Source organism: Rhamphochromis sp. 'chilingali' (assembly GCF_963969265.1).
Source record: "Rhamphochromis sp. 'chilingali' genome assembly, chromosome: 18".
Classification (NCBI taxonomy): Eukaryota; Metazoa; Chordata; class Actinopteri; order Cichliformes; family Cichlidae; genus Rhamphochromis; species Rhamphochromis sp. 'chilingali'.
Window position 1 is genome coordinate 16569278 of NC_137945.1, and position 21349 is coordinate 16590626.

The 21349-nt window shown below is 41.1% G+C and overlaps 3 protein-coding genes across 7 annotated transcripts; 1 reads left to right on the forward strand and 2 right to left on the reverse strand.

Moving 5' to 3' along the window:
* Positions 1–3477: 3477 nt before the first annotated feature.
* LOC308385952 (cystatin-B-like) lies at positions 3478–6638 on the reverse strand. 3 transcript variants are annotated; one of them, XM_080865178.1, is made up of 4 exons: positions 5988–6607; positions 5254–5388; positions 5074–5175; positions 3481–4279 (listed from the first exon to the last, which is right to left on the reverse strand). In XM_080865178.1, exons 1-4 carry the CDS (start codon positions 6165–6167, stop codon positions 4151–4153), a joined length of 546 nt encoding a protein of 181 aa, XP_080721304.1. In that variant the 5' UTR covers positions 6168–6607; the 3' UTR covers positions 3481–4150. The 3 variants fall into 3 exon arrangements, with proteins under 3 accessions (XP_080721305.1, XP_080721304.1, XP_080721306.1); XM_080865179.1 differs by lacking the exon at positions 5254–5388 and having other exon boundaries at positions 3478–4279; positions 5988–6638; XM_080865180.1 differs by lacking the exon at positions 5988–6607 and having other exon boundaries at positions 3483–4279; positions 5254–5876.
* A 3242-nt stretch (positions 6639–9880) lies between these two features.
* On the forward strand, positions 9881–18023 carry LOC308385371 (uncharacterized protein; the record flags this gene model as incomplete). The annotated part of the gene is made up of 5 exons (XM_080864225.1): positions 9881–9892; positions 11160–11277; positions 13386–13458; positions 13973–14048; positions 15095–18023. 5 exons carry the CDS (start codon positions 9881–9883, stop codon positions 15497–15499), a joined length of 684 nt encoding a protein of 227 aa, XP_080720351.1. The 3' UTR covers positions 15500–18023.
* LOC308385954 (cystatin-B-like) lies at positions 17402–21082 on the reverse strand. Of its 3 annotated transcripts, XM_080865184.1 has the most exons (5): positions 20988–21082; positions 20376–20585; positions 18889–18975; positions 18685–18786; positions 17402–18529 (listed from the first exon to the last, which is right to left on the reverse strand). In XM_080865184.1, exons 3-5 carry the CDS (start codon positions 18961–18963, stop codon positions 18404–18406), a joined length of 303 nt encoding a protein of 100 aa, XP_080721310.1. In that variant the 5' UTR covers positions 18964–18975; positions 20376–20585; positions 20988–21082; the 3' UTR covers positions 17402–18403. The 3 variants fall into 3 exon arrangements, with proteins under 3 accessions (XP_080721310.1, XP_080721311.1, XP_080721309.1); XM_080865185.1 differs by lacking the exons at positions 20376–20585; positions 20988–21082 and adding an exon at positions 19075–19133; XM_080865183.1 differs by lacking the exons at positions 20376–20585; positions 20988–21082 and having other exon boundaries at positions 18889–19038.
* Positions 21083–21349: the final 267 nt, after the last annotated feature.

Below are 21349 nucleotides of genomic sequence, written 5' to 3' on the forward strand. Positions count from 1 at the left end.
CAGCTATTATTAAATGGAGAGTCCTCTTCACACACTGAGCTTAATTATGAAGCTCCACAGGCTTCTGTGCAAAGACCAGTTTTGTTTACATCATATGCGCTTTAGAAGGCATAGCATAGCATACATTTTCACTGCTATGCATATGATACCCGCTTTTATTGGTTAAACTGCCGGGATGTCTTAGACACATAATGAGCTTTAATTTTCTGCTTCTAAGTTCAGATAGAACTGAGGTTATTGTAACGGGGCGTAAAAATCTTAGAAACACTGTGGCTAACAAGATCCTTACTCTGGATGGCATCGTCTTGAGCCGCCTGTTGTAGTGATTTGGCACATTATAAATAAACTTGAAACATACAATCCCATAGCACAACATCAACATTTATTTATATACAAAAATAAAAATGCTTTTTCAGAAAAGAATTGTAACTTCACAATTCATCACCGGTTACGTGGGTACATAGGGTAAGTCCTCATCATTATCCCATAGCTGTTCCGGTAATCTCTCAGGGCCTTGGAAGGGTGGCCATGTCCAGTCTACCTCATCAATGTCGGGAGAGTCGCCGAAATACAAAAAATCTTCCTTGTTGTCAGTGTCCATAGTCCACAGCTGTGGTGGTGAGGGGGGTGTGCTCCACTCTGACACTGGTGAATACGGTGCGTCTTCACTCCAATCTTCAAATGTAGGGTTCGTGGCTGGATCTTCAGAGACTAAAGATTGCTCAGTATCCCTGGTACCAAGTACCAAATATGTACCAAGTTCTGTCACTCTGATGGTTGATTGAGCAGAAGGGTTGGAAGATGCCCTAACCCTAACCCTGCTTACAACTTAGAATCTCAGTTCTAAATGAAATTCAGATGTTTTTTAAGGCACACACACACACACACACACACACACACACACACACACACACACACACACACACACACACAGGTTAATATACTGTATGACATGTAAGTGACAAACTGCTGTAGCCAAAGCCAAATTCTTCAGAGCTTTTTTTTCCCCCATTGCTCCCCTCTGCTGGGCTGAATGTTTTCAAACACAGTGGGTTCATTGGAGTGGACGGGCACGGGGTGGAAAAAGTTCTCTAACAAGCTCTCAGTCTCAGACATGGATAACAAGAATGAAAAGCAGGGAGAGAGAAAGAATGACCACTGTCTGGTTACAGAAAATGTTCAAACCGGCCCAGTTTGACTCAGAGATGAATCAGGCATTGACTGAATTGTGTGTGAGGGGAAAGTGTTCCTGTTCACAGCTCAGGCTTTTTAATATGAAGCCAATTACACCCATGCTGGTCAACACTTGGTTATCTGTCATGTAGAAGTACAGTACTGTGCAAAAGTCTCAGACTATCCTCATTTCTTTATATTTTTCTTCCAGACTTACTTCAAGTCTTCCTTCTTTTAAAGTTTTTCTTTGAACTCTGGCTGTTTTTTCCACAAATTTTCAGACCAGTCCTTGTGCCTGAGCAGTTTCAGAGGAATGGTTTTGTTTGTTAGGGCAATTAACGCTGACATATTAATCATTCGAGCATAAAAAAACCCCACCTAACCCAAGAGAGGAACTAGTTAATTTATCTGTAGGTACTTTGTTACTTGCAGCCTGTTCCAGAAATTAAAAAAAAAAAATTGTTCCCATTTCTTTTGTTAAATGTATGAAAAATGACAAGAAAAGCACCGTTTGACAAATATAAAATAGTATTTTTGTACCAGAAGGTGATTTCTAATGAGCTGTTAGCCAAGATGCTGGTATAACTTGGTATGATCTGCAGTTATTAAAAAGATTAGGAAACTGAACAACAAGTGAAGGACAGAAATAAAGTGGCAGACCTAAAGAACACAAACAACACAACAAAACAAAAAAGAACAGCCTACAACAGATTAACTGTATCTGAAAGTCATGTTCTTCAGAAATGAAAAAAAATATCCAGAAAAAACCCTGACACAGTCGGTCCAACTACTCTATCATTTTTAAGCAAGGCTGAGATTTGTCAAGTTACACAAGAACTGCACTGAATATCAGTGGCCACAGCTCTTATGGAGAGATGAATCCAAATTTGAAGTTTTTGGTTCAAATAATTCTCTTAACTGTTTACTGAAACATATTCCAACTAGAAAGTGCATTTTCTGAAGAAACTGCAGTGTGAATGCTGAAATCTGAATGTATGCACTGAAATGAAATAATTAATGAATATTAAGCTAAAAATGTTGAATGAGTTGGAAAATACAGACTTTTTAACCTGAAAACCAAAGTGCAGAACTTTTGAAAGCTGATGTTCACACAGAAGAAGTTGGAAAATAGCTGAAAACGTTTAAAATGTAAATTAGAAAAATGAATATTAAAAGTTCACATTCTTTAAATCACTGAATGATTATGTCATGGTCCTGAGTCTGCCGACTCAGTGTTTTGTGTTTCTTTATGCTTTTGTTTATTCTGATTATGTATTCCGTTATGATTTGCCATTTATTAGGTTTCTGTTCTGTGCCTGCCCTGGTCCCACTTCCGTGTTCCCTCTGTCTGTCTATGGCGTCACACTGTCTGCTTCTGAATCTGTCTGTTTAGTTTAGTGTCTTGTCTGGTTCCCCGTGTCTGAGTTTCCTGTTTTATTCTGAAGGTCCCCGACTCATGTGAGTGTGTTCAATTTACGTTTCCCCTGTCCCGTCAGCTCTGATTTCTCCCAGGTGTGTTGCCCTCCTGTCTCTCATCCCCTGATTACTGGTGTGTGTATTTAAGCCCTGTGTGTTCTCCTGCCTGTTGGTCTGTGTTCCACGGTGTCCTGTTCCTCGTCTGCTTCTGCTGGAGCTGCACACCTGCCTCTTCTCCCCCCCCCTTTGCTACTTCAATCATGAAACGGATCAATGATCAGCTGATCGGCGTTTATCTCTTGTTTGTTTATCGTTCACTTTGCCAGGATCCTTTTTCTACGTATCTGACAGCTGGTAACTGTGCAGGGGCGGTCTAGCAAAGTTTGGCCAGGGGGGCCAGGTAGGGCATTAACAGGGAGAGGGGGGCACAAAGAAATACTTTTCTTCCTTATTCACATTTAAAATATCTAGCTTTTAAAAAATAATTATCAATCTTACAAATGATTGATGGATACATATATACCATCAAAACCGTGTACATCACTGTCACAACAGTTTTTCATTCAAAGGCTTTATGATTTTTCCTATAATGGTGGGCCGGTCTCTAGTCAAAATGCCCAGGCTGATTTTTTTGTCCCAAACCAGCCCTGTATGCAGCTCATCTGCAGTCTGGTGTTGCAGTCTCATGAAAGAATAAAGTTACGTTGAACCCAAGCACACCATTGTTTTCCTTGTGACATTACCAATAAGTTTGATGTGTCACATGGCCCTCTTCTTATTGATGAAACAAAAGTTGTATCCAAGATGGCCGACTTCTAAATGGCCACTATGGTCACCACCCATCTTTAGGAATTTGCCCCATCACATATACTAATGTGCCACAAACAGGACTTTAATATCACCAACCATTCCCATTTTATTATGGTGTATCCATATAAATGGGCCACCCTGTACATAGCACAACTTTTAATTCAAATCTGGTCACAAATACCTTAGCAAATGAAATACTGTTTTGTTTGTTTGTTTTTTTTAAATTACACCCTTTGAAATGATATTAAAAGAACTCAAAATCAGGTTATCAGACCTTCATGATTAATTCTGTTACATCGTCCAAAACTGACCAAGTTTATACAGCTATGCGACATAAATTACACTTTAAATACACTGTTCACATATGCGTCCCACATACACAGTCACACTCGTTTCACTCCTCTTTGATAAGTGAGCAGACTTGAACCACATTAATATACAAAGTCTGCAAATTGCAGAGTTTTTAATTTTTGTAAAACATTCCAGAAATAAGTCTTCCAAAAAAAAAAACAAAAAACAAAAAAAACAGACAAACATGAAAGGACTATTTTTCTGCTGTGATTTGAATAATCGGCTATATTCTTTTCCACCCACCTCGTATTTAACTGATTCCCTTTGCCTTCCATTATCTGTAGTTGGTTATTATATGTAAACAAGGAAAGCTTTCCCCTCATGAAGAGGCAAGTTATTAATGGATTACATTGAGAGGACAGGCTGTAGGCACTGATGCTTTCACTGGTTCATTGTCCCATTAGAAGTACTCAATACTGTCATTCTGAGTCTTGGGGTGCTGCAGATCAGTCAGCTCAAGCGTTCCTCCATAAGCCGGGAGTTTCTCATAAACACGGAGGTGAACATATTCGTTTCCTCCCACATAGACCTGCAAGGAAAGTTAAAGGAGATGCTTGATGTGCACATAGAAGTAATCCTGATCATTTTATTTTATCAATGTAAGCCACAGCTGTGGGCCAAACAACATGCATGGAAAAGGAGAATCCACATCTTCATATATAGAGTGCCTGATTGTTGTAGTGTTCACAAACAGAACATTTGTTGAGCTCTGTTCATGGCTGACAGAGTTTATGAAGTAAATATGTGCTTATGCTTCTTTATTTAAGCCCTAGTGCACAGGTGTTGAACTCCAGGCCTCGAGGGTCTAAATTACCTCCTCAACATGTCCTGAAGTTCTCCAGAAGCCTGGTAATGAACTAATCATTTGATTCAAGTATGTTGAAACAGGGTGATATCTAAAACCTGCAGGACACCAGCCCTCGAGGCCTGCAGTTCGACACCCCCGCCCCTAGTGTGCGTTGTGTGTGACAAGCGATCATTCACAAGAACTGGAAAAACCGGAAATGCTCGTCCTGTGCCACACCAGGAGTGTGAGGTGCACTTTGTGTGGAATTTGTGAAATTTGTGTGGAAACAATGATTGAAAGCCTCAGCTATGAAGCTAGAAAATCAATAACAGTTAACGGTTTGCACACACCTTCTTTTAAAATCACTACATATGTGAAGAGATAGTAACTGAAAACCCCCCACTGATCATTGCTTTAGTTTTCACCTGACAGATCACATTATCAATCAATGCTCTTTTTAATTATATTTTATTGCATGCAAGACCTCAGAGCTTTGCAGTGTTGCCACTGCTCACTGCTTGCATTACAAACATTACCTTAATGAAGTAGTTGGTCCCAGCTACGACCTGTGTTTTGTAGTTCTCTGCAGTGAAAACCTCGAAGTTTCTCCCGGTTTTCTGCTCTGCGTGAGGCTTCATCTGAATAACAATGACAGCAAAATCAATATGAATGACAGGCCCTGTGTGTGAGTGTAAAAATCTCCCGTTTCTACTCACTGCATCACAGATCTTCTGAACTGCTTCATCACCCTGCTCCACCTCGGTCAGCCCTCCGCACATTTCCACTTCGACAACATTTTGTTGGTAAAAAATGACCAAAAAGCTAATAAACACACGCCAATTCACAAGACTCTGCATTGTGGACCAGCGCAGAGGAAGATGGGTGTTTGTTGGTACAGTATTTGTAAACGATCATGTAAAAAACCAAATAACACAACAGCCAGTCATATGACTTCGCATTTTGAACCGTACCATCAGCTCAAGAACAAGGGGGTGGTAAAAATCAAAAACAAAACAAGCACACTTAGACTAGCACAAGAAAATAATAACTTTTGCCCACATTTTTACCGCATGTGTGGGTTTGTCGGGGCGTATGACAAAATACTCTTGAGTCTGCCGGGAAGTGAAAATACAGGGTGTGAGCTGTGATTGAAATATTGGAAAGGATCACACATGAATCACAGCCTGAGTACTGCTTTTAGCTCTTCCTTTCCGGTTATCCTACTTCTACTTTTATTTATTTAATACAATTATACCAACTGAGCTTAAGGAGATAGAAACAAAGTATTGATTCTAATGAGCTAGTATCGATCAGATACCAATACTAGAGTTGGTATTGATCCAACTACCTCTAGTGCACAGGTGTCAAACTCCAGGCCTCAAGGGCCGGTGTCCTGCAGGTTTTTGATGTGTCCTTGATCCATCACAGCTGATTTAAATGGCTGAATTACCTCTTCAACATGTCTTGACGTTCTCCAGAAGCCTGGTAATGAACTATTCATTTGTTTCAGGTGTGTTGATCCAGGATGATATTTAAATCTTGCAGGACACCAGGGGTCCGTTCTTCGTACGTCGCTTACTACATCCAAGATCAAATGACACATCCATATGTACATCCAAGACCAAATCATCGCGCTAACTCTGAGCTCGCTATTCCGGTTCCCCGAACACACCTGCTGTTGAGGATTAGTACAGCTGGATGAAGTAATGTGAGATCACTGGGTGTCGTAAAAGGGGCTACGCATCGATAGTAGAAACATTGATCGGCAACCCTCTGATTGGTCGGCGAAAATGTCAAATAGCGCGCTCAGTATTTTTCGGCAGCAGAGCAAGAACTCTTGAGTGAGGGATTTCAGGAGTTTCAGAGTTTAATTAAAACGCAAGGGAACACTGCAAAGGCTGCAAAAGCAAGGAGAGAGGGCTGGCAGAAAGTTGCTGACAAATTAAACTCGTAAGTAATTTAATAATAACAATAATAATGGAGTGGATTGATATAGCGCTTTTCAAGGCACCCAAAGCGCATGACAATGCCACTATTCAGTCACTCTCACATTCACACACTGGTGGAGGCAGCTACAGTTGTAGCCACAGCTGCCCTGGGGCAGACTGACAGAAGCCAGGCTGCCATATCGCGCCATCGGCCCCTCTGGCCAACACCAGTAGGCGGTAGGGTAGATTTATTATATTACACTATATTATCCAATAAAATATATATATATATATATATATATATATATATATATATATATATATAGATGCCCCAGAGACAATCCAGCACATAACAGCAGGGTGCAAGATGCTAGCAGGCAAGGCATACATGGAACGCCATAACCAAGTGGCCGGCATAGTGTACAGGAACATCTGTGCCGAGTATAACCTAGAAGTCCCGAGGTCAAAATGGGAGATGCCCCCAAGGGTGGTGGAGAATGACCGAGCTAAGATCCTGTGGGACTTCCAGATACAGACGGACAAAATGGTGGTGGCTAACCAACCGGACATAGTGGTGGTAGACAAACAGAAGAAGACGGCCGTAGTGATCGATGTAGCGGTTCCGAATGACAGCAATATCAGGAAGAAGGAACACGAGAAGCTGGAGAAATACCAAGGGCTCAGAGAAGAGCTCGAGAGGATGTGGAGGGTGAAGGTAACGGTGGTCCCCGTGGTAATCGGAGCACTAGGTGCGGTGACTCCCAAGCTAGGCGAGTGGCTCCAGCAGATCCCGGGAATAACATCGGAGATCTCTGTCCAGAAGAGCGCAGTCCTGGGAACAGCTAAGATACTGCGCAGGACCCTCAAGCTCCCAGGCCTCTGGTAGAGGACCCGAGCTTGAAGGATAAACCGCCCGCAGGGGCGTGCTGGGTGTTTTTTTTATATATATATATATATATATATATATATATATATATATATATATATATATATATATATATATATATATATATATATATATGAGTCTGCCTACAGGAGGGAGGTTGAACGTCTGGTGTCTTGGTGCAGCCACAACAACCTGGTGCTGAATGCCCAGAAGCACACAGTCCCACTCCCCCCCATCATCCTGACTGACACCCCCATCACTCATTCCGCTTCCTGGGTACCACCATCACTCAGGACCTGAAGTGGGAGCCCACCATCACCTCCGTCATCAAGAAAGCCCAGCAGAGGATGTACTTCCTGAGGCAGCTGAAGAAATTCAACCTGCCAACACGGACGATGATGCAATTCTACACCGCAATCATCGAGTCCATCCTCACCTCCTCCATCACCGTGTGGTACGCTGGAGCCACTATCAGGGACAAACAGAGACTGCAGCGTGTTGTGCGCTCTGCTGAGAAGGTGATTGGCTGTAGACTCCCATCTCTGCAGGACCTATACACCTCCAGGACACTGCGGCGTGCAGCTCGGATCTCAGCTGACCCTTCTCACCCTGGACACAGTCTGTTTGACCTGCTCCCCTCAGGCAGGAGGCTCCGGTCCATTCGCACCAGAACCTCTCGCCATAAGAACAGTTTCTTCCCCTCTGCTGTTGGACACATGAACAATAAACGTACGACTGTTCCCACCACTAACACATGACCCTACGCTGTGTTCATTGCATCATTCCATGTTTCGGCACTGATCACCACCTGCACTCATGTATATATCTTTCTACGTAGCACTTTTAATTCTTATTCTTACTTTTATTTTTTTCATGTCTATATAAGCGCAATTTATGACAGTATGTTTGCACTGAAGCACCGCAGCAATTTCCTAATGTTGTAAACCTGCTCAACATTTGGCAATAAAACCCTTTCTGATTTCTGATTATGTTAAATTATGTTATATTATATCCCCTTTCACATTAGAGCCACAACAGGACCCACTAGAACATGGGAACAAGTAAAAGTGAAATATAAGAATATTCTACAGAATGGCAATATTCATCACTTATATTGCTTTTAGTCTCTTGGAAAGAGACCCTGAAATAAGCTGTTAGTTTGTTCATAACAGCAACCAAGAAAAGGGCAGAGCAAAAAAAAAGACAGGTGGTGGTCCTGCACCCCTTCGTCAACAAGTTGGTTAAGTGAATAATACCCTCACGGGAATATCGATATCTCTCTATGAGCACACTGTCACGCTGAGCTAAAGGATCCTGTCTGTCCCGCAATATACGCTGAATTCTGAAAACTCTCCTTATCAATCTTGCACCTTCCGCAATGGGTGGCTCGCGTAAACGGACAGGACATGGCTGCGACAGGCTTCCCAAATCCACCTTCGCTTTTATAGCCGTGGTCTCTCATCTTGATTACACGAAGTAATTTACAATTACTACTCTGAAATATGAATTACATCTGTAATAATCACATACATGTAATAGAATGATTAATAGTACATTTCCCTTTTTTAGGAAATGACCTGTATGTATCTGTGTGAAATCAATAAATGGATCAAGTGCTGCATTATCTTTAGTTACACTGATGTTATTTATTTATGGTGAAACAGTGGTGGAATATCGCTGTTGCTTTCGTATAAATGAAGCGGACATACCTGCGTGGCCGCGATCTAATCCTGTTTACATAAAGTAAACCTGCTCCCGAGCAGGTTTACGCTTACGGCTCTGTTGCTACGACAGCAAGTCCCGGATGAGCTTCGGGGAACCGAACGATCCAGGATCACGCGAAATCGTCAACAATCAAATCCAGCTAACTTACTTAGCGAGGAACGGACCCCTGATCTGGAGGCCTGGAGTTTGACACCCCTGCTCTAGTGTACACGCCTCTCTGTGGTTTAGATATTATTTTATTACTATTATTTGTCGTTTAAGGCTGTAGAGATTAGATTTTACTGTTCCCTAGTTGTTGTTGTTTTGTTTAGTTTTTTTCTGGGGGGGAATCTTCTCTTCACATGCTTTTAAGTGAGTTTCAGGGTGCTCTGCTTAATTATTACTCTTTTCTAGTTAACATTTGGAGCCGGAAATGGTAGATGCAAAAATAAAAAAAAATTTAAAAAGAGATTTTAATGACTGCAAACAGCATCAAAATAAAAAATAGGGAGATGAAAATACAGCCACAAAGTGATACAAACTAAAGGAAAAAAATGCAGTATAGACAAACAGCTGAAAATGATGTGTTGAAGGTTGCAATAAGGCCACTATAAGATGGTCAACTAGATTAAATAGTTAATATATTTAAATAAATAAAGGAAGGCTGAATGATCCGGTCAAAGCATGGTGGAGATGTACAAACGATCAAGATGTGTAGAAGACATAACAAGGACATCTGCTGGATAAGTGGGACTAATTCAAGATTACAAAGAAATTCAGCTGTGGCTGACGTCTTAATACTGATTATCTTCTGTATGGACGACCATGTCCATCATTGTAAAACACAATAAATTAGAGAGATTAATAGCCTGAATAATTCTTTAATGTTTGGTTAGATTCTGTATATGCTGCACAAATATGTCTCTAAAAATAGGATAACATGTGTTGGACTTTTGGGAGTCTTCCCTCACACACACATACACACAGAGATAATTCAGACAAGAGTACTGTTAACCTTACAGTTATTATAGATGAAGCTCTGGACAAATATGAAAATAAAAAAAAAATCATCAGAAGCTGCAATAATGGTAAAAACAGAAGTTAATAACTAGCAAGAAATCAACAATCACAATCATTTAGTTTTTTGCAGAATTTAACTTTTAATGCTTCAAATGATGAACTCCAGTTGTTAGATATTTTAGTATTATGGGAGCATTTACTGGGTACTTTTTTGATGATATTAGACAGAAGATTCTGTGACTCAACAATGCTCTTTATGTTAACCGTCATTTTCTCTTGCTTTGTCAACTCAAGATTTTATGGTGTGAAAGTAGATACTAAGGTTGGAGGGAAAACACCAACAAATCACTCTTTTACTCAGGGCCGGCCCGTGGCATAGGCCGTATAGGCAAATGCTAAGGGCGCCGTCCATCAGGGAGCGCCACGCCAGTGCCACAAATGTTGAAAAAAAAAAAAAGTTGGTACTATTATTTCTAAATACAAAAAATAATCCCACGTTAATTAAAATGCAAAGTAAAGCTTATTTAATAGAAATATTATTTGTTACAACATTACACTACACTGCTGATGTAGGGGGGCGCCACCTAAAATCTTGCCTAGGGCGCCAGATTGGTTAGGGCCGTTTATGCTTTTACTTATCACTCCCTTGCAGAAGATGTTTATGTGAAGACTATCTGGGTTGTGTCAGAACTCACGGATGTAGGAGACCTCTGTATAAGATTTATAGGCCTTGATAGTGCATCTTACTGCAATTGTAGAACAAAGGATTCTAACTGTCTAGTGTTTAACGGACCTGTCAAAGGTATGTTGAGATATGATTGTAGAAGGCGTCTTTCAGAGCTGGGGGGCCTTCCTTATATGGTTTTAACTTGAAACTTGTTGACACACGAACTTTCTGCCTATAAATACTGCTGCACAAAAGAATAAAACTTTGAGTTGATTTTGGGAAGGCAACCTGAACAGTCTCTGTATCATTTTGTTCTCCTAACTGCTCCCGACGTCGTAACTAACCCGCTGACGGCATATCTGAGTGCTACTTGAGAATATATTGCTGAGTGTTACTTAATAATTTTGAATCTTATAGGGTAAAGACAAAACTCTGCTTATAGACGCCCACGCCTCGGGGAAACCCGATCCACGGACCAGACCCGGGACGGAGTTTCTTTCAATTTTGGTGTCAGAAGTGGGATACGCCGACGAAGGTAAATACGTGTCTTTTTTTTATTTATAAGACTGTGTTAGACCTTTCTCAGTGACCCACTTACTAAGTAAATTAAAACAGAAAGACACAGGAAGTTGCCTGTTGTTTTGAAAACGCATGCTAAAAAAGCGAGAAGTTGCTCGTTAAGTGAGAAGCTGCTCACCAAAAACAAAAGAAAAGATAAAATTGCTAGCAATAAATTGAAACCTCAGCTGTGCCACAGCAAAAATACTAGCATAAATCCTTCAAGCGTGTAAACCCCTTAATCACTGAACATGGGTCAGAATAATTCAAAGACCTCAGACAGGTCCGATGAAAAATCGAAATTAACTGTAAAACCGAAAAAATATATATATAAAGTCACAAATAACGGCTCAGTACGACTCCCACCTCCGGTTACGTGTAACCCACGTCCGCGAATCGGTGAAGACTTCCATGATTACGTATCCAGAACATGTGGAAGTGCTTACGTGACTGATTTTGTCTACAACTTAAGAACTGTAAGTTTAATGCATTCTAATTTATTTCCGGAGCCCTATCCCGAACGATTATCGCCAGAAAACAGGTCAGTAGAAATGTTGAATACCAGGCACATGCAGAGGAGGGGGGGAGGGGGGGGGGCTAGAGGGGCTTGAGCACCCGCCCCTTTCCTGATGGGTGCCCAAGGTGCCCTTTTGTTGAGGCAACTTTAAAAAAAATAATTTTTTTTAAATGTGTGTGTGCGTGCGGAGTCCTGTCTGTGCCCCTCAACAATAATATTTAACTATTAATCACAGTTTTGCTAAATAAAAGGCTCTGGCTTGCATCAGTCACATGCTCACATTTAACCAATGATCGCCCTTGACGGCAGAACGCGCTGGTTACGAGCCGGGAACGAGCTCACAAAGAGCACGCGCACTTTTTCCGGTCCGCAGCTGTAGGAGAAACACGAGTTAACTCAGAGACACAGACTGATGCGACAAAACCAGTAAGTAGGTGTACAGCGTACACTGTAGTGTATAGCACCCAGGAGTATTAGCTTATTACGTACACGTTGGTAAGCTGTCTTTTTGCAACTGACGAACTGAAACAAACGAGCGTGCTGTGTGTGCAACAGCGCGACAAACATTACCTGTCCTTTTATTAACTGCACAAGTAGTGCTGGTCATAGCTGCTGGCTACCTGTGTAAGGCTGTCATGGGTCTGTAGCTCTGTCACCGTTTTAGGGAACATATTTAGCTTTAAAGCAAGTTACAGGGCTTTTCCTGCCTTTCTGGAGGGATTATATTTTACTAAAAAACGATCTAATATGCATGTCCACATAATTATGCATTGTTATAATTATAATATATTAAAAACACACGCTGTATTTTAAAGAACATACATTAAGAAGCAGATTATATTAGATTTATATTTTAAATAAGACAAAATTTGGATTTTACAACAGTAAAATTATTGTATCTCTACAGTTTAAAAATGTAATAAACTTTGCCCCTGCACAGAGTGGATAGTGAAACAAATGGAATCAACATAATGACATTATTTCATATTTATTACTTTTTTCCCCTCATTGCTTTATTATTGTAGCTCTAGTAATAAATAATAATGTAAGGATTCTGGATCAGCACCATGATGCCCACAGTATATACAGTATTCTGAAGGTCTAAAGTGTTACTGTGTGTGCGTGCATGTGTGTGTTTTATTTATATGGATTTTTTTTAATTATTACTCATGATATAACATTGTCCAGACATGCCTGGTAAGGACATGAGGAGGAAACAGTAGGAGCTGTGTGAGGCTACTAAAGGCAGTGCTATAACATTTTTCTGTCATCATTTTATTTTAGATTAAGTGCTGGAGTTGTTAGGTGTGGATAATTAGATTATAGTTTATTGCAATAGCAAGTTGTGCCTTGTTCTCAGATAGACAGCAAGTGGAGAGCGATATATGAAATGATGGGATGGAAGGAAGAAGAGAAGCAAAGAGTGATTCACAGGCAGAGCCTAAATTATTTCTCAGTTTTTTGTTGCCTTATGGTTCCAAGCGCTGTCACCAATCTTTGCATTTTGTTATTATCTCATGACATTTAATCAGCTACCATCTCTCCTATGGACTTTTTAATGTCTACAGTCTCAGATCAACACAGCCCTGCCCTCCAGCACCATCAGCAGCAACCCCTCAACAGCAACATTGTACCCATCAGGTAAAGCATCGGCTATGTTTGCTTTGCCTTGTTGCCCATATTAGATTCTTGATGAATGTGTGTTGTTGTTATTCAGCCTGGTTCAATGTGCCCCTTTTTAACTTTGAGCACCCGCCCCTTTAAACCTCTCTGCACAGCCCTGTTGAATACCATTTGCGATAAGAAAAGTAGTCTGCTTAAAAAGTCCTGTAGAAAATATATGATAGAATGCCGCGACGTGATACATCGAATGTCACCACTATGGAAAAAGGGACCGGAACCAGGTGTAGATGCTTTAACATCAAATAAAGCTAGTGCAGGCTCTAGCATAGAACATAAATCTACCACAGGAAAAGCTAGTCTTGCATGCCCAGCCGTTCAGCCTACGGCCCCACCGCCTTACGAAGATGAGACCGAATTAATAGTTGCTGCAGCAGCTGCACGCACACAACGTCAGCATTCTGATCCAACCAGCTTAAAAGAAAGTGACGGAAAACCGATCGCTAATTCTGATCTTGTTCAAACACTTTTGCAGGCTATACAGCTGCCATCGGCCGTTGCAGTCGTTAAAACGAAAGGACACAGTACAGCTGACACAGACGAAGCAGCAGGTAATGCCCTACCAGACGTGACTGCCAAGGCTGCAGCTGTGTCACAGCTCCCACCTCCACAGGAAGTATTATCTGTGCCCCTACAGCTGCCACTTGTTACACTCCCAGACTATTTAGAAACAAATTTTGATTTAAAATTTATACAAGAGCAGGCCTCTGCATCTGATTACACCTATTGGGAGGATAATGACTGTACCTTAGATGACAGAGATGGCCTATACAAAAATCTTGAGGGTTTGATTGCCCTCCCATCTTCCCTACTGCCAGTCCTTGTCCGACATTTTCACGGTGTGAGTCATGTCGGACAAAGAGGGGTAATAGGGGCAATAAAATCAAGATTTGTTATTGAGAAAACATCACATGCAGTAAAAAGCATATTAGCAACCTGTCTAACATGTGCACGAACTAATGTAGGGAGACCAAAAGCAAAACATCAGCATTTACCACAACCAGATTTTCCATTTCATACATTACAAATTGATTTTACACATATGCCAGCACAAGGAAGCATCAAGTACTTACTGGTAATAGTGGATCAATTTAGTAAATGGGTAGAAGCTTACCCAACATCAAAAGAAACTGCAGAAGTAGTCTGTCAAAAGTTGTGCAATGAAATAATACCCAGATTCGGAATACCTCACCAAATTAACAGTGATAGAGGACCTTCATTCACATCAGAAGTAATTCAAAAGTGTGCTAAAACTCTAGGAATAGACTGGAAATATCATGTGCCATACCACCCTCAGAGTTCAGGAGTTGTAGAAAGAATGAATAGGACCATAAAAAATCGCCTGACTAAAGCAATGATAGAAACAGGAATGACCTGGGTCAAATTACTTCCTCAAGTCCTCTGCGAGATTAGAATGACTCCATCCGCAGCAACCAAATTATCTCCATTTGAAATAATCATGGGAAGACCATTTCCAACACCATGGTCAGCCTCCAGAGGGGCACCGCTATTGGAAGGGGATGTAGACACTGCATTGTCCGACTATGTTCACAATCTGGTAGAAACACTGAATAATAACTATCAGAAACTCTCTCAGCCTCTCCCTTCTACAGATCCAACCCATCCGTGGAAAACAGGAGACGTGGTGTTGGTGAAGTCGCTAAAACCAAGGACACCCGGGGAGGTCGTGTATTCCAGCCCCCAGACTGTACTTGCAGTGACGAGAACCAGCATCCTTACAGACGGACAACCGCAGTGGATACACGCCAGCACGGTTAAGAGCAGCCCCACTGAACCATCTCAGGCGTCGGATCAAGCAGACGATGACTCAGGCGAGCCAGCGCCCGGAGCCAATATACATACACACACGCAATCACTGATTAACACACAACGCCTGAAAGAGCCAAGACTCAGAGAGCTCTTTGATCCTCCACATGAACAACAACAAGGTACTCGAACATCCAGCAGGAACAGAAAGCCGAGAGTACCACATGATGTCTAATCTGATAAAGCAAGACTCATTCCATCCTGATAATGGAGAAAATGAAATGCCCATTGTCATCATACGACGCTTATTCGATGTCTCTCGAACCTGGGACCAGGCCAGGAGACGACTGAAGAACTGTGTTTTTTCTTATATATTTAGGTTATTTATCATATCTATCGCATTAACTTTAGGATTTTTCTTTGCTATTTTGTATTGTAGACTGCAACCATGTTCACATTTTTGCAGGTCGTATTTTGCTGACAATACCTCATGCTCCATTTGGCAAGACACCCACCTAGTACGCTCCTCACGTTCCCTAAAATCAGTAAATAGCAACACAGATGCCACTAATAAACCATTTTATGCACCCCCTACAGCAGGAGTTAACTCCTGGTATGAAAATGCCAGAACAGCCGCTCGTGATTTAGGAACCAGTAACTGTTATGTCTGTTCAAAGGGCAATCCAGATCAGGTAATAGTAGGATACCCCATATCCGGTTTCCCCCTCACTGAGGGACTAGAGAAAATCGGCGGAGATAATGCTCTCCTCAAAGACACTTTACAGTTGACTCTGAGCCCTCTCGACTGCCTACTTAGACACACACACACACCAACTAACCCTGAGACTCCATTAGGCGAATTATTGAAGTTGTCTAATGACACCGCAGGGACCTGCGCCCCAATGAAACGCCCCAAGAATAGGTTAAAACCCTCACTGCCCCTAGGACAGATCCCTTTCCATTTTAATACTAGCATGATATGTCTGCGCAGACTAAAGTTAACTGGCCCAGACACACACATAGATTATACAAAGGATAACTATACATTCTTCTCTGACTCCCCAGGTGCACGCTGCAATGAGACATGGCTAGCTGTCTCTGTGGCTGAAGTTTTATCATATCTGGAGGAACACACACACAGTTCAAGTTCGAGCGGAGAATCGATCATTGTTCCCCCAGAGGGTGTATTATATGACACTGACTGGGGGAAGTTAGTTAAATCACACATGGTCACGCGCCTAACTAGAGCAATCCCTAACGGTTATTGGTTGTGCAACAATACTCTTAGATTAGCCTTACCTGTTAATTGGACCGGTACCTGTGGTCTAGTAACTTTAGCCCAAGAACTACTAATACAACAAACCTCAGATCTGCCTGTATCCAGCAGACGTACAAAACGCTCCGCTTACTCACATAACGTTTACATAGATGCTATAGGAGTTCCACGCGGGATACCAAATGAATTAAAGGCACAAGGAGAAACCTCTGCAGGGTTTGCCTCAATATTACCGTGGGTGCAGATAAACAAAAATGTAGCCTGGATTAATTATGTTTATTACCATCAGCAAAGACATATTAATCTGACCAATACGGCCCTTACAGCCCTAGGAGAACAGATGTCTGCTACCTCTTTAATGACCATGCAAAATAGAATGGTCTTAGATATGCTGTTAGCTGAGAAAGGAGGTGTCTGTGCTATGTTTGGAGATGTATGCTGTACCTTCATTCCCAATAATACTGCCCCTAATGGTTCATTCACACAAGCTATGAATAAACTTAAAACATTGCAGATAGAACTGAGAACCAGTGCAGGTCATGGTCAGTGGCTAGACAAGTGGTTACAGGACATGTTTGGAAGATGGAAGGAACTAATTGTAGCCTTTGTAACAGTATGTATTATTTTGTTTTTGATGATTATTGCCTGTTGTGTGATGCCATATATATGCTCAATGATGACCCGTATAGCTACTAGTACAGCTGCCTCAACGTATTTGAAATTGACAAAAACTGACCCAGATGATGTGCCAGATGTCGCCAATGATGATCCTGATGTATATATTGAGCATTAGGTTGTGAATTACTCCGTTATCCAAGAAGGGAATGAAGTTTTTTTTTTTTTTGTTTTTTTTCCTTAGAATTTTGATATCAAGCTTGCTCGGAGGACAAGTTACATTTTCCTTTAGATTATGTTATTACATTTTGCCTTTATATTGTGTTATTATTGTGTGATAATAAAGAAGGGAACTGTTAGATATTTTAGTATTATGGGAGCATTTACTGGGTACTTTTTTGATGATATTAGACAGAAGATTCTGTGACTCAACAAGGCTCTTTATGTTAACCGTCATTTTCTCTTGCTTTGTCAACTCAAGATTTTATGGTGTGAAAGTAGATACTAAGGTTGGAGGGAAAACACCAACAAATCACTCTTTTACTTAGCACTCCCTTGCAGAAGATGTTTATGTGAAGACCATCTGGGTTGTGTCAGAACTCACGGATGTAGGAGACCTCTGTATAAGATTTATAGGCCTTGATAGTGCATCTTACTGCAATTGTAGAACAAAGGATTCTAACTGTCTAGTGTTTAACGGACCTGTCAAAGGTATGTTGAGATATGATTGTAGAAGACCTCTTTCAGAGCTGGGGGACCTTCCTTATATGGTTTTAACTTGAAACTTGTTGACACACGAACTTTCTGCCTATAAATACTGCTGCACAAAAGAATAAAACTTTGAGTTGATTTTGGGAAAGCAACCTGAACAGTCTCTGTATCATTTTGTTCTCCTAACTGCTCCCGACGTCGTAACTAACCCGCTGACGGCATATCTGAGTGCTACTTGAGAATATATTGCTGAGTGTTACTTAATAATTTTGAATCTTATAGGGTAAAGACAAAACTCTGCTTATAGACGCCCACGCCTCGGGGAAACCCGATCCACGGACCAGACCCGGGACGGAGTTTCTTTCACCAGTCAGTGCTATATGTCTAGAAATAACGATTTTTTAAAATATATTGATTATAACTTTAACTTTTGAAGGAGCATTATTGCAGTTTTTTCTTTCAGGATAATAAAACAGCACATGTCATGAGGCAGCAGCTTGGAGGCAGAGAGCAGCTGAAATACAAAGTGTGACCTCATTAAAAAGGTTGGATGGGATCTTTGTCATGATGGTCTTCCACGCCAGTAACTACGGCTTCTCCTCCATAACATGGAAGCTTCTTCCAGACCCGCAGATGAAGGTAGCTGGATCCTCCCACATGTACCTGCAGTCAAATCAGAGGAAACTTGTACTTGTTGAACACTGAAGATCTTCAATCTGCTCAACAGCTCATCTGGATCTCACAAGTAACTCAGTCCATAAACACTTTCTTTATTTTCTTCCATTAATAATCACTATCATGTCTGATGTCACAGTTACCTTGATGTCATAGTTGATTCCTTGCACCACTTGACTCTTGTACTGAACAGCTTTGAACACGACATATGCTTCATTTCTTTTTTCCTCTACTTGACACTTAACCTGTGTATGGACAAAATAAAAGTAAAACATGACATAAAATGCAGAGCACAGAGTTGATGTGTCTGTTTAATATGTGAGTCTGAATGTTGTGAAGAAGCTCACCTCATCACAGATTGTCTGAATTTCCTCATCAGCGTCTTTCACCTTCGAGAATCCTCCACATTTTATGGCATCCATTGTGAAAGTCCGCTGAAATAAACAGAGGAGACAGTTTTCTTGTTGTATGTGTCTAAAACATACTGGTGCCAGTCCAAGTACATATACTGGGTAAGTGACCTGGAAACTTACTGGAAGGTGACTCTAACGCATGATAGGAGGAGCAACATGTGACACGACAGCCCCTAAATGTTTGCTTAGAATGTCTTCTTGAAATATCTACTTGTGTAATTGTGTCTTAAATTATCTGTGTCTTTAAAACAGATAAACCTTTGCTTTTATATTAACATTTTTTTAGACGACTAAAAAGGACAATAACTAAAACGTGTTTGTCGTAGTCCTGTCAGTCTGTAGTCTGTGATAAATGTCTTATAAAAATAATTTATGTGCCACGGCTGTGGCTGTCAAAAAATAAATACATTGAACTTTGCAAATTCTTCTTTAAGCTGACTGTCCAGAGATAAGCTATCAAACCTGTGATAGATCAATATGCCAGATCTGTAAGTCAAAAAAGTGTGTGACTGAGGAAACTTACAGTTTTGCAAAATACCCCAAAAACATGTTTTCAAGAAAATTCTAAAAGCAAACTTGAGTCTATTTAAACCTGTTTAGAGCAGATGATTTACTTTATTTCTACAAACATATAAACTTCATAGATAAAGTAAGGAAACTTATATTTGAGCAATCATTTCTTTGCTGTCACACTTGGCAATAAATCTTATGCTATTGGAAAGTTTGTTTATTTTCCCTTAAATGGGGCCATGTTTGTAAGGAGAATGTATTCCTGCGTTGAGCAGCAGAGGTGAGAATGTGGATTATGCCCATAAAAAATTGCCAGATCTTCTCTGCCAAAGCCAAATAGCTTATTCTGCTATTGACTCTTGTTTTGAGCTTCAGGTACCCCAGGTACTACCAATCCAGTGCCTGATTGGTGCCCACTTAGTATCTCTGTGAGCATGAACCCTGGTGCAGCGATCATATGCTCCAAGCATGCTACATTTAACTGATGTGGATAGGGCCTGTGCTATAGGGCAACTTCAAACTTGACACCAGAGGAACATGACACCACAAGAAGACCGTTTCCACACACTGTCTGCATTTAGAAACCGTAAGCAGTCAGCTACAGATTTGCAGTCAAAGTTTGCAGGATGATTTTGCCAATGGTGCTCTGTCCAGACAATCCATCAGGCCCATAAGCACTGACGTCAGCGACATGTGCACTAAGCATGACCCTGAGGAGAAATTTCATGTTTAGCAATGAATGCAGACTCTGCATTCAGCAGCAGGACTGTAGGATCAAAGTCTAGAAAAGACACAGACGCTATGCTGATTGATGCATTGATAAGACAGCTTTTGCAGAGTTTGTGCCTTTGCAGAAAGATATCGAGATTCTATCATGTAACAACTGGGAACACGGGAAGCTTGAGAAGTACCAAGGGCTCAGAGAAGATGTGGAGGGTGAAGGTAACAGTGGTCCCAGTGGTAATCGGAGCACTAGGTGCAGTGACTCCCAAGCTAGGCGAGTGGCACCAGGAAATCCTGGAACAACATCCGAGATCTCTGTCTTGAACAGCAGGATACTGCACAGGACCCTCAAGATCCCAGGCCTCTGGTGGAGGATCTGAGCTGGAAGGATAGACAGTCTGCAGGGGCGAGAGGGGAATTTTAAAATAATATATTAATTGATTAATAGATTATACAGTTTATATAATTTATATCTTCATTTATCTAATCTACACACACACACGCACAGTTACTTTAGCCTTCCCCACTGCTCTGCCACCAACTTACCGTAAGGTTGACAGCTGCAACTATTCTGGTGCACGCAGCACTATGGAGGTAATTACATTATACACACGCAGCACTGAGGCCGTCCAAAGAGCAGCGACTTCATCCAAAATGCTGCACATGTCACAATGCTTTCACATTTACAAGATAACTGCAAAACAATTATTAAATAAATACAAGATGCAGTTGCGTTCATAGTCAACATCACCAGAACTCTTACCATCAATAACACACACTGCAGCAATCAATATACTTACAGGTATCTGAACACACACTGGCAGTCCTGGACTTTCCTCACCACCAGCCTATATCTGACATTTCCCACTTCAGTGTGCAGCTCTCTTATTTCAGCCATGGGGTGCCCAGCATTCCCAGGCTTAATGACTGACGGAGTGGAGCCGTCAGGGTGCATGCACTCAGAGCATGACTCATGACCAAAACATATTATATCCAGTAAGTAAGATCAACTCAGTTTATAGTGTCATTTACTGCTTATATCATTAAACTGATGTTCAAATTTGCTAATAAAATAATGCTGACAACCTACTGAGCACCTTTCATGTGTACTTTCAGTTATCTCCTAAAAGTTGGAAAAGTAGATTTCAATCAATAAAAGACT

Coding starts and splice junctions, on each gene's coding strand:
- LOC308385952 (XM_080865178.1), bottom strand. CDS start 6,167: ATGATTTGGTCTTGGATGTACATATGGATGTGTCATTTGATCTTGGAT. Junction 5,389..5,987: donor CGTCAAGACATGTTGAAGAG/GTAATTCAGCCA, acceptor TCCACAATGCAG/AGTCTTGTGAATTGGCGTGT. Junction 5,176..5,253: donor TTCAGAAGATCTGTGATGCA/GTGAGTAGAAAC, acceptor ATTGTTATTCAG/ATGAAGCCTCACGCAGAGCA.
- LOC308385954 (XM_080865184.1), bottom strand. CDS start 18,963: ATGGATGCCATAAAATGTGGAGGATTCTCGAAGGTGAAAGACGCTGAT. Junction 18,787..18,888: donor TTCAGACAATCTGTGATGAG/GTGAGCTTCTTC, acceptor GTCCATACACAG/GTTAAGTGTCAAGTAGAGGA. Junction 18,530..18,684: donor GAATCAACTATGACATCAAG/GTAACTGTGACA, acceptor ATTTGACTGCAG/GTACATGTGGGAGGATCCAG.